General features: G+C 43.7%; 1 protein-coding gene across 6 annotated transcripts in view; it reads left to right on the forward strand.

Moving 5' to 3' along the window:
• Nucleotides 1–12,432, forward strand: part of CFAP61 (cilia and flagella associated protein 61) — a 301,246-nt gene that overhangs the window by 184,385 nt on the left and 104,429 nt on the right. For all 6 annotated transcript variants that reach the window (XM_073878452.1, XM_025876823.2, XM_073878453.1 and 3 more), the window contains one exon: nucleotides 5,149–5,317. In XM_073878452.1, the coding sequence (XP_073734553.1) occupies nucleotides 5,149–5,317 (169 nt within the window). The remainder of the gene's footprint in view (nucleotides 1–5,148; nucleotides 5,318–12,432) is intronic.

Genomic DNA, 12,432 nt, shown 5'->3' on the forward strand with positions numbered 1-12,432 from the left:
TGTTACATGTAATATATACTGTATTCTTAAAGTAAGCTAGAGAAAGAAAATGTTATTAAGAAAATCACAAGGAAGAGAAAATACATTTACAGCCCTGTACTGTATTTATGGAGGAAAAAAAAATAATCCATGTGTAAGTGGACCCACGCAGTTCAAACCCGTGTTGTTCAAGAGTCAACTGTAGTAGATTTCAGACTGGAAAGGGAAGGGTGGCAGGCTTTTCTCCCGGAGTTCAAACTCACTTAGAACATATAAGTACAAATCTGTTGATGAGGGAATGTAGAGTTGGGCTGCCATTTTGTATTTGTGGGGAGATGTCTGCCCTCTTCCAACCTGCTGACACAGCTACCTCCTGCACTTGGCTTCTGAGTGACACCACAGCGCAGAGAAACTTGGTGACTATATTTGCATCAGACCAGGTGACTCCCCCAAGGTTCAGAGTTGGGAGATAAAGACAGGGCACTTCACTGGGGTGTGGGTCTCACACCCCTACCCCTGGCCCTTTGTCATGAGGGGCTGATCTGCCACGACCTTCTTGCCAGTCTGGGCAAGCTTCATTGTTTGCATCCCAGTAGAATCACTATTTGTCAACATCTGTTCTAGAAAATGCCATTTCATTATCACACAGCTTGCATTAATTTTAATTTCCTGTAGCAAAGCATGGGTACAAGAATTACTAGGCTCCCTGCCTCTAGAAACAATGTCCCAATTTTTCCAATGAGGAGGAAGGAAATTGTTCCCTCTCAGGGTGTTCATTTTAGGATCCGTGTTGAAGAGATCTTCAAACAATGAGAAAAACGGCAGCAACTCCTTGCCAGCAGAACCAGGCTCACTTTGACCTAATACTTTCATCAGACTTTGAACTTCTATTTTTCTTGAAGGACAGCATCAGGGCAGTAAAAAAGGCGTGGGTTTTGAGCCGGATAGGTGTGGGTTCAGGTGGCTGCCCCTGTTACAAAGGGGATTTCATTTCTTTGAGCTTAGGATTTTTTGACTGTGAAAAGTGTATGATAAGCCAACTTTGCTGGAGTTTTTTTGTTAAAATTACTATAACAGCCAGTTCTGAAAAAGGGTAGAGGATCAACCCATGTGCATCTCCTTCCATCATGGCCTGTCTTCCAAATGACATGATTTCCAGGAAATGTTGGTCTTGTTGATTAATGTCTCATGAAGAACAGTTCAGTCAGCTTGATGAAGGTTTCTGTCAGCCCCCATGTTAGGTATGCTACAGGAGAGAACAGCTAGCAAATGGCTTTCTGCTGGTGTGATTCTGCATGGGACCCACATGTGGCTAGGTGGAGAGTCACCTGGTGGTCCTGCTTCTGTCCTTGCCTCTCCATATTCTCAACACAATAGCCAGAGCAATGCCACACAAATATGAATCAGATCGTGTCAACTACAGAACAGCCTAGAACAGCACTGTCCAATATGGTGGCTACTAGCCACACGGGGCTATTTAAATGTAACTTCAGTAAAGTTAAATGAGATTAAAAATTCAGCTCCTCAATTATGTTAGCTATATTTTGAGTGCTCAGACAGCTCCATGTGGCTAGTAGCTGCCATATCAGATAGCGCAGCTACAGAATATTTCCATCCTCACAGAAACTTCTAGAATGTTCCAACCTAAAATCCATCCCTGTCTGCTTACTTCTTTGACTTCGTCTTTTACCACTGTTACCTTTGTTTTCTCCACTCTAGCCACCATAGTCTCCTTGATGTTCCTGAAACACAGTGGGCAGTTCTCCGCCTTGGAGTCTTGGCTTAAATGTCAACTTTTCACACACCCAACACACTCCAGTCCTCCTTCCTCTGCTTTGTTTTTTTCTTGCTACAGAAATTCTTCTAAATATTTTATAAATTTGCCTTTTAAGATCACGTTTATTCTTTAAATTCTGAATCCTTAACCTATAATGTAAACTCTATAGAGTTTACTATAGTAAACACTAGTTTACTATAGGGAAGGGATGTTTTTTTTTGTCTTGTTCACAGTGTGTCCCCAGCATCTGGGACAGTGCTTGGCACACAGCAGGTACTCAATAAATAATGTCAAACAGATGAAAGTTGCATCCAAAAGTACCTGCAAAAGTTCTCTCAATCAGGTTATAGACAGGGACTAAACAACACAGCCAGATGCCTCTGGGTAGAAGACTCATGTTATCATGATTTTTAGAAGCCACAAATTGAAATGTAAACAGGATGTTGCCTTTCAAATGGTCCTCCTACCTCAATAAAGGAAATTATCTCTGGCCATGGATAACTAATATCTTGACATCCATAAATTTAATAATTTAAATTCCTCAGTCTGAATACAAATTTTCAACTTTGCCCTAGCCAGTGTTTTGATTATTGTTGTTATTAATTTTTGAACAGCCATTTTTTTGTCTCCCCCACATCCCCCCACCCACCCCAGGCCAGTTTCTTGTAGAGGTGCTAATGACATGCCGGGATACAGCAGAAAGGAAGGCAGTGGGAGGAGAGGAGAAACTGGAGAAATCCACTAATTGGACAATCAACCCTGAATAGCGAACGTTAATTGTGATGTTCCTTCTTCAGAGTGTCACAGTAAATCCTTTATGAAAACCTCTGAGGTTCTTTCCAGTTCTGAAGGGTTCTGATTTCATGAAGTGCATGTCTCCACCCTGCTTGTAATTGCTCCTCTGGAGTTTGCTTGTAATTTTGCACCTAGAGCTTTGGCCTAAGTCTTCTGACCACTGGCTGTGGGGGCAAGCTGGCCACTCTGTACATATGTCCCCTTCCAAAAATTTCCCCATCCTGCAATTATGTTTTTTTTCCTTATTACCTGTTTCCAGAATGTTCTATGAAGACAAACTTTCACATTAGTGTTGAGTCAGGGTCAAGCTCACTTGAGAAACATGAAGTTTTATTGACGTTCCTTCTTTGGTTCTTTCTCTTTCTTCCAGAGAACTCTAGTGGAGGTCTTTCTCTTGTCACCAATCCGTGAAACAGTCCCTGCCATATTAGAATCCTAATGCTCATTAACTCTGCTTAGGAAATAATTCTGGAAAACTATCACCAACAGTCTCCAATGGCTAATTTCACCTACCTGATGGATACATTAAGGAAGACCCAGAATGAACAGTAGTCACCTACACAGTGATAATTTAAACTGACAGATGTCACTCAGTGTAGTAACAGACTGTAAAAGCAAGCACCCCACATTCTTCAGTGCTTCCGAAGGTTCCTAAAAAAACATTATTCCTAGTGCCAGTTCCCACTGGACAGAGCTTCAGATTTTAACTCTGAAATATGCATTCTGACATTATCAATATTACTGTCCTGCTGTCATTAAAAATAACACTGTCTTAACCTTCCCCAAATTTCCCCTGAGAACTTTTATCTTTGAGCAAACCTTCATAAGACTAATCCCTGTGAACGAACTATATTTAATTTTTCCTCATCTTGGACGACTGACAGTACCATTCCTATTATGAAGAGACGGTGTAGCAAATAAGGACAGTCCTTTGTGGGTCTCTTATGAATGTGTAAAATCAGCAAAGTTTCCTGTTTTCCTTTGAGCTACCAAAATGGTTTTTTAAAAGAGAATTTCATCCCACTATCTATTATAATCTGATGACAGGTCCCTGATTTTCTTTTCTTATTAAAAAGAAATTTTCTTGTTTTTAAGTGTTGTTTCATGGAGAGATACAAAGCCCAGAGCCCCCTTCTCTTTCACAGGTCCTTATAACGGGGTCTAATGTGCATCCATTACGAGAATGCTTTTTTTGTGGTAAAAGCAGACTCATGTGTGGATCAAAAAGAAAAAATGTTCTCCCATTACCACTTCACAATCCTGTTTGCCTCCAAGGAGGGTAAACAGGATTATGCATCATTAATATTACTTAGAATAATACCCTTCACATACGCATCCCACTTGACAAAACAGCATCTTTAACATTCTCATGTTCATCCCGTACAATGGTCAAAGCATGTGAGGAGGGCAGTTACCTCATGTCAAGAGGTCAAGAAACTGAAGTATTGAAAGGGCATGCAGAGTCCCCAGGGTCCACTCTCATTGGTGACAAATCAGGGACACAGACCATGGCACAGCAAAGCCTAGATTTAAATGAAACATGTTGGGGTGCCTGGGTGGCCCAGTCAGTTAAGCATCCCACTCAGGTCATGATCTCAGGGTCATGAGATTGAGCCCCATGTCAGGCTCCATGCTCAACTTGAAGTCCGCTTGAGATTCTTCTCTCTCCCTCTGCCCCTTCCCCCTCTCACCCTCTCTCTAAAATAAATAAATTCATTAAAAAAGTAAATGAAACACGTACTATTCTGCCACCCTATACTCTGGGTCTTTAGAACAGGATCAATAAAAGGTCATGTTCATGAGGTCAGACCTTTTGGAAAATTCTGGAAACAACCCTCATAAAACTTTATTTAAATAAACCCAAAGCCACCAAAACCCCACTCTGCTCACATTAGAGTAGAATGCTCAAACTCAAATGGAACCCAGAGAAGAAAACCTATCCATCTGGACCCACTGTTTGCAGAAGTACCAGTTCCCCACAAATCACCTTTGCTCTACAGAGTGAATCCCAAAAGTCTCCAGGGACTATACTTGCTGCAAACGTCATTCCCTAATTGACATCTCTAAATAAAATGTGTAGTTGTTTTGGCATGAATCCATACACTAATTCTAAGAATGAGTCATTTATTGAAAAAAACATTAGCAAATATGAAGGGTTCTCAGTATTCAGGACCTTGACCCCTGCCTTTGGGAATCCTCAGCAATGTCACTTTCTTCTTCCTCATTCCCTCTGAGTCTGTGGTCAACATGACAATTCAACAGCTAAAGTCAGCTTACATGAAATAGAAGCAGAAGAAAAGTATATATTAATGATTTCACAGAGACACAGATGCACGGGCGTGCACGCACACACACGCCCTCCCTGCTGTAGACTGACCTATGCCAGGCGGAACGATTTAGTTTTAATGGGAAGATGTCAATCTGTGACTACGCGTCTCATAACGAAAAATCTCCCGGTATCTAGCCAGGGTCCTGGTAAACTCACAGCAAGAGCACAGACTTGGACCACTAGGGGACTTGACCCAGCCCACCAGATGTCTAATTAATGCCCACTGTCAGCTGCTCAAATGTCACTGACAGAGATTTTCTCTCCGTAGCCACTGTTTTCATGACCAAGATTATGCGTTGATGTCACTGTGCTCCTGGGTCAACGTGGTGGTGGGTAGAATGATTGCCATAGACCGAGCAGCCAAGCACGTGGTGCTTTCCAAAGAGGAAATCGTGCTGTACGACCATCTCATCCTCTGCACCGGGCAGCAGTACCAGGTGAGATCTCAGGGACTAATGCTAACGGCCCTTGTGTGATGCGGGGCACACATCCTCAGGGTTGGGAGCGAGCCTTCCCACCGGGACAGCTGCCACTCTGGTCATAAAAGTGCCAGAGAGGCCTGCACACACGTGAAGAGAATTATGTCCGGATCCCCTCCCGGAAATCCATTCCAAGAAAAACATTCTGCTCAAGGGTAAAAATCACAGCAAGTTGGAGAAATGTCATTCTTGAAGCTGTTGTCCAAAAGTCTAACACTTCCTGCTCACCAGAGCAGAATCCAGACACAACCCGGCATGCGTTTGTGGTAAATTAATTTATGCCTCAAGAGGCTAACATTTGGCGGTGGTGACGGGCTCATGCGAAAGTATTTCAAACATGCGCACCTTCTGTCAACCCTTATTTTATTTTGTCTCTCAGTTATAAAACTAGGAAATGTGACTGATTGATTACCCAGTGACCATGCCTTCCATTTGGATGAAATTCTCAAACCACATTTGAGGAGAGCATTGCTGGAGACAACGGAAGCTGTTCAATGTCTTAGGGAAGCAAATTTTAATATTCTCGCTTTGCAACACACAGTAGCGTTTCACGTGGTTCACAAAAATAGGGCATTTCTTTGATGAAAGGAGATTGACTTTGTAACTCCAAGATGGGGTCTTTTAATTACACTTTCTCCCGGGAACCTAGAGGGGCCTTCCCACGGTGGGTCTGTTTCTGACAAGTATGGAGCAACCCGCCCCCACCCCAGGCGCTGCCATGCTTTATCTGGTACTGGGTTAGGCCATTTTGTGAATGGCGGTGGATTTGACAAGGGGAAGCGTGTGCAGGTTTTCTTCACAGAGCCCAGCCAGGAGGAGGCAGTGTGCGATGGGGGACAGACAGCTGAGCAGCTCCCAGCATTACCTACTTAATGTTCTGAGCCGTGGCTACACGTTGACATCAGCTGGAACACTTGAAATATACCCATGCCTAGCCCCCCCCCCCCCACAGGCTCTGTTTTAATTATTGTGGGGTGGAGCTCAGTGATTAGCATTAAAAACAAAACAAAACAAAACAAAAACCCAACTCCCAGATGATTCTAAGCTAAGGCTAAAAACCAGGACTTGAATTTTCTTGACCTAGAATCTCTCATCCGTACCTTAGAGCAGCACTTCTCAAACCATAATGCGCAACCCACAGCACCTGTGCATCTATCTCGTTAAAATGCAGATACTGAGCAGGGGCTGGGGAGCGGCTGATACACTGCAGTTCTAAGAAGCTTCCAGGTGAGGCCAGCCCTGCTCATGAGCGGGCCGCGTTGAGTATGGTTCAGCCTCTGAGGGATTGCTTTTCTTTCTCGTCCTCCTCCTTCTACTACCACTACCTACCACTACCACTACCACTACCGCTACTGCTGCTACTAAAGAAATACACTTTCCACAGTGTAGAAAAGGATTTTTTTTTCCGATGAAAGGATAAACACAAACTGGAGGAATACCTTATTTTGATAGTTAAGTATTCCTCTTTTTAAACATTAAACCAGGAGAAAACACCATACACCCCTTAAGCTTGTCCCCCCACCCCCACCTGCCGCACCGAGTTCCAGCTGCTGCCTGGAACCGTGGACTTTGGAAAATGTGAGTGGAAGACCCCGCCAGCTGTCCAGAGACTCGGGCATCTGCCCATGTGTGTCCAGCTGCCCCTGCAGCTTTAGTCTGTGGCACGTTAAGCTCTTGCCCTTTTTACAAGGGGAAAAATGAAATGAAGAAGTGATAAAGGGAGTTCCAATTTAATTTTTTCAGAAGGACATAAAAATTAAAGGTACATAGAGTGATACAAAAAAGGCTGCTGAATTCACTGGGGAAGGCTTCCAGTTCTTATTTATTTTCCTGTCTCCTCTTCAACTCTCTCATGGTTTTGTCCCAATTTTGTGATTTAAAAAGAAAAAATTTAATGATGAAAATAAATCTTAAATTCAAAGCAAGAAGACAGCCTGCTATAAAATATCATTACAAACTTTAACCTCTAAATAGAACTTTAAATGGCATGAGTCATTCTAAAATATTATGCAATATTTTTGATATCCAAATACATATCATTTAATTTTTTTATCAGAAAATCCATGCACAAAGTAAAAGATAAAATTGGGCTGTGGGGCTGTGTGTGAGGCAGGCTGGTCTCTACCTTCCAAGCCCTCTCTCGAGGGGCAACCACTTGGAAGCATTTCTATTGTTAGTTCCTCAGTGGTTACCCCCAGAACACCAAATAATGTGTTTATAGAAGTTTTGTCTTTGATCTATCAACTCCTGACAATGTCTATGACCTTTCCATTTTGGAAGATGAAGCTTTATCTAGCTCATATTCAGTACCCTCTAACTCCCCTCCCCACCCTGCCTACTGATTGGGTTGTTTTTGTTGGTGGGCACATGCTGGTGCTCATGCACAAAGCTCTAGGATAGCTTACCACTGAGGTCCTTGGCCACTATCTGTGGCACGTGGAGAGCCATGGAGAGGCAGAGAGATGCCTCCCCATCCCTGGTTTTGGGGCTTCTCAACAAGAGGAAGAATATAAATGTGTTAACTCGCAAGGGCTCTTAAAGGGGTGATGCTCACTAGAAGCCAGCAGGTGGGGCAAGAACATCCCACCAGAGCAAGGTGGGATGTTAGTTACATTGAGCTTGTTGTGGGTTAGCAATATGATGTGGTCTCCACAGAGGCTAATTATGTCCTTGATGGGGTAAATAAGAGCAGGGCATCCAGAACGGTGCAGGCCCAGGTGAGAGTCTTCTACAAACAGCTAAAAAGAGAGCTGTGTACACCACTTTGGCTCTTCCCATGTAAGACCTGAGAGGCACTCCCCAGTGTCTAGAACAGCGCTTACCATGAAGAGACCTCACTGGGCTTGGGATGATTAAAGGGGAAAAATAACTTTCCAAGAGATGGGATCTACATTTCCTTCCCTTGAATCTGGGCAGGCTTGTGACTGTCTTGACTGATAAGAGTACAAAGGAAGTGATGTGGTGTGACTTCTGAGGCTTGGTCAGGGGCCATGCAGGATCTCCTTGTTCATGGCAACAGTGGCTCCTGGAGTCCTGAGAGGCCACTGAAGAAGGCCAGCTGCCTACCCTGTGATGGCCATGTTGGACATGCCATGCATGGGTTCTCCAGCTGACAGTTCCAGCGGAACCCAGCCTTCCAGCCATTGCTGACAAAGCACCAGACACGTGAGTGAAGCCATCCTGTACCCTCCACCAGCTGAATATCACCAAGTGACTTCTGTTGTTAACAGATGGAAGAAAGGAATTGCCCAGCCAAACCCTACCCACATTTCTGGCCCACAAAATCATGAAAAGTAATAAAATGGTGGTGGTTGTTTAAGCCACGGTTTTGGTGTGAGTTTGTTGCATAGCAAGAGACACCAGGAACAAAAGTGTAACATGGAATGAGGGAAAGGGAACCACATTTGGAAAAATCAGAGAAAGAACACACTCGTGACGATATTCCAAAATGCGTGATTCATACACATACACACACACACACACACACGCACGCACACACTGCAAGAACTGTTCATCCTCCTCAGTACAATTTGATCAGCCAGCCTCTGAAATGGGCACTGGAGCCATCTGAAGAGCAGAAGCTGAGCTGAGAAGGCCACAGAATTATTAGATGAAAAGGAAGATGGGTAAGAAAGGCTTGAAATTAAATCCCTATCAAGAGACGGCACTGCTGCTGTCCAGTGTTAGAGGCTGAAGACAAAGCACAAAGCTCCCCCAGAGGGCAGAGGCAGAGGGCAAAGGGCATAAGAGACAAGAACGTGTGATCAACATGGAGGCCACATACAGAACACTGGTTTTCCCAAAGAAGACACACTGACAAATAGAATAGAGACAGTAAAGATATGCTAGAAGAAAATTTTCCTTACCTAACACCATATTATCCAGTTGGGCACATTCCAGGCAAAATGAAAGACAAAATTTCTCAGCCAGTTATATTCTGATGGAATTTTGGTTCTGTGGGAATGGTAGGGAAAAAATGCACAAATTTCAAGAGAAAAATAACAGATTACTAACCCTCCCCCACAAATAGAACAAAAAGAAGACAGGCACCCCCAAATTACCTTTCCAGGAGGAAATGACATAAGAACATGAAATTAGACACACAGAATTTTTTTTTTTAAGATTTTATTTATTTATTCATGAGAGACAGAGGTGCGGGGGGGGAGAGAGAGAGAGAGAGAAGCAGAGGGAGAAGCAGGCTCCCAAGGAGCAGGGAGCCCGATGCGGGACTCGATCCCAGGACCTCGGGATCATGACCTGAGCCGAAGGCAGACGCTTAACCATCTGAGCCACCCAGGCGCCCTAGACACACAGAATTTTGAAGAAACTGTGGTGATTCAATAACTATATGCCCACCTAAGTCTCTCCTATTTGAAGATGGTAAAAAGCTGTTGTTTCATGTGTGAGGCCTCAGAAGAATGATCTTCCTCGTTCTTTAATGTGTACTCCAAATAACTGAAGCAGAAAGGAAAAGATAGGACTTGACCATAGTTTAAAAAGATAAGTGACAAGCACCAAACAATTTAAAAGTTTGTAAGTCTGTCAGTAAGTCTGAGAATAAATGCAAAACAAGTAATCACAAGTCTTCATTTAAATCTAATCAAGACCAAGTTGTTTGAAAATAGGGAGAGAGGTGGCCAGGGAGAAGTAAGAAATGCCTTAAATGGGGAAACCCAAAGGTAATATTTGGGTCTTGACTCTTATATGTAGAAGGAATAAGATCAATGAATGCTTTTGAACAGCACAAGTAAATTCACCTTCCCAACCCCAAAGAAGATAGGACAGGAGGAAACATTATTCGTGTAACCACAGGGAAGAAAACAAAGAAACAGCCACAGTGCTTTCAACAAGTATAAACCAGAATGGCATTAGGAAGGACAACAGTTGCAATGGTGAATGCCATGGTTTTACACTGTGCTGTTATGACAGCGAAGCTCTGTGTTTGCACCAAATGCAAAATACAAAGAAATGCCAAAATGAAATGACACCCAAAGTTTCTAAATGAAATGATAGTTAAGAGTGCACCAGCAAAAGGTGCCATGCAAATTCAAATGGCTATCAGAAGCAGTGGCAAGATTAGTATCCAACAAAGCAGAATTAACTGAGAAAGAAAAGCATTAATGTTGACAAAGGGTACAATTCCCAAGAGCAATACAGAGGTGATGAGCTCATTACATGCTGAACATGATCATGTCAAAGAATATGTCACAAAAGCAGAGGTGGCTGGAGTATTTGTTTCTTGGAGTCACATTTAAGATGGGAAAAATCAAGCTAAAGCACATCCAGAGACTCTAAGTCGCCCCAGATGTTCAGCCATGGGGGTGAAGTTTCAGGATGGCTGTTCTCAAATATTTGAAGGGTGTGTACATGCAGAAAACAGATCAGACTTTATCTCATGGCCCTGGGAAGTCAATGGAAGACAGACCACCAGAAGCAATGGGAATACAGTGCTTATTCATCCTATGAAACAACTTCCCAGGAGTCAGGGTTTTGGGCTCCTGTGTGGCTCAGTCAGTTAAGTGTCTGCCTTCAGCTCAGGTCATGATCCCAGGGTCCTGCAGGGAGCCTGCTTCTCCCTTTCCCTCTGCTGATCCCCCCACTGTGCACTCTCTCTCTCTCAAATAAGTAAATAAAATCTTAAAAACAAACAAACAAACAAACAAAAAAGCCAGAGTCAGCGTCCCCTCCAAGGGGGATTGTCCTGCGCAGGAGACAGTGAGCATGGCACAGCAGGCCCTCATAAGGCAGTAAGAACACCTGACAGAGGTTGAGGGACTGCCACACATGTTAAGTGATGCAGTTCTTGCAGTAAATCTCCAAAGGTAAGATCCATGCCACTTTCATCCCCATTTTATGGATGAGAGAGCCAAGGTGCAGTGAAGCGGAGGTGATTTGTCTAGGGTCAGACGATGACAAAGTGACAGACTGGGGTTTACACTCAGGCTCCAGACTGTGAGTTCTTTGCCATTGCCCCTGTCTCTCTCCTCTCTCCCTCTTTCTCTTTCTCTGTCTCTTTCCTTTCCCTTTCCCCTCCCTGCCCTCCCTCTCTCACAGATGTGATCCAGGAATTACACTTGCTGGCTTTTAAAAATATTCACAACACAGAAATTCTAGGACGTCTTCCTCCCTCCCTCCCTCCCTTCCCTCCTTCCTTTCTCTCATTAAAAATATCTGGAGAAAAGCAACCTAGGTCTGGTAAGGTGGCTCCCTGATGTCATCAGGAACTCAGACCCTTCAATCTTTTGTTCTTCCATCTTTACTAAGTGGCTTCCATTCTCAGCATCTTGAGGTAGCTGCTGTGGCTCCAGCCATCCCATCAGCAAGAAGGAGGAAGGACTAGAGCAAAATGATTTTTCCCATTGCCCCACCCAAGGACTCCTGCTTATAAATCTCTTGACCACCTCTTAGGTCACTAGTTAGGAAATGTAGTTTTTCAACTGGGTGTATTTACCAGGAATCTGTTACTAAGAAAGAAAAAGAGGGGCACCTGGGTGGCTCAGTGGGTTAAGTGTCTGCCTTCGGCTCAGGTCATGATCTCAGAGTCCTGGGGTTGAGCCCCATGGTGGACTCCCTGCTCAGCAGGGGATCTGTTTGTCCCTCTCCTTCTGCCCCTCCCCCCATTCATGCTCTTGGATCACTCTATCTATCTCAAATAAATAAATAAAATCTTTTTTTAATTTTAATTTTTTATTGTTATGTTAATCACCATACATTACATCATTAGTTTTTAAGGTAGTGTTCCATGAATCATTGTTTGTGCATAATACCCAGTGCTCCACGCAGAACGTGCCCTCTTTAATACCCATCATGAGGCTAACCCATCCTCCCACCCCCCTCCCCTCTAGAACCCTCAGTTTGTTTTTCAGAGTCCATCATCTCTCATGGTTCGTCTCCCCCTCCGATTTCCCCACCTTCATTCTTCCCCTCCTGCAATCTTCTTTTTTTTTTCTTAAAATATATTGCATTACTTGTTTCAGAGGTACAGATCTGTGATTCAACAGTCTTGCACAATTCACAGCACTCACCATAGCACATACCCTCCCCAATGTCTATCAGCCAGCCACCCCCCCCCC

Source organism: Callorhinus ursinus, unplaced genomic scaffold (genome assembly GCF_003265705.2).
Source record: "Callorhinus ursinus isolate GAN/ISIS: 27379988/994484 unplaced genomic scaffold, GSC_fseal_2.0 scaffold29, whole genome shotgun sequence".
NCBI classification, from domain to species: Eukaryota; Metazoa; Chordata; class Mammalia; order Carnivora; family Otariidae; genus Callorhinus; species Callorhinus ursinus.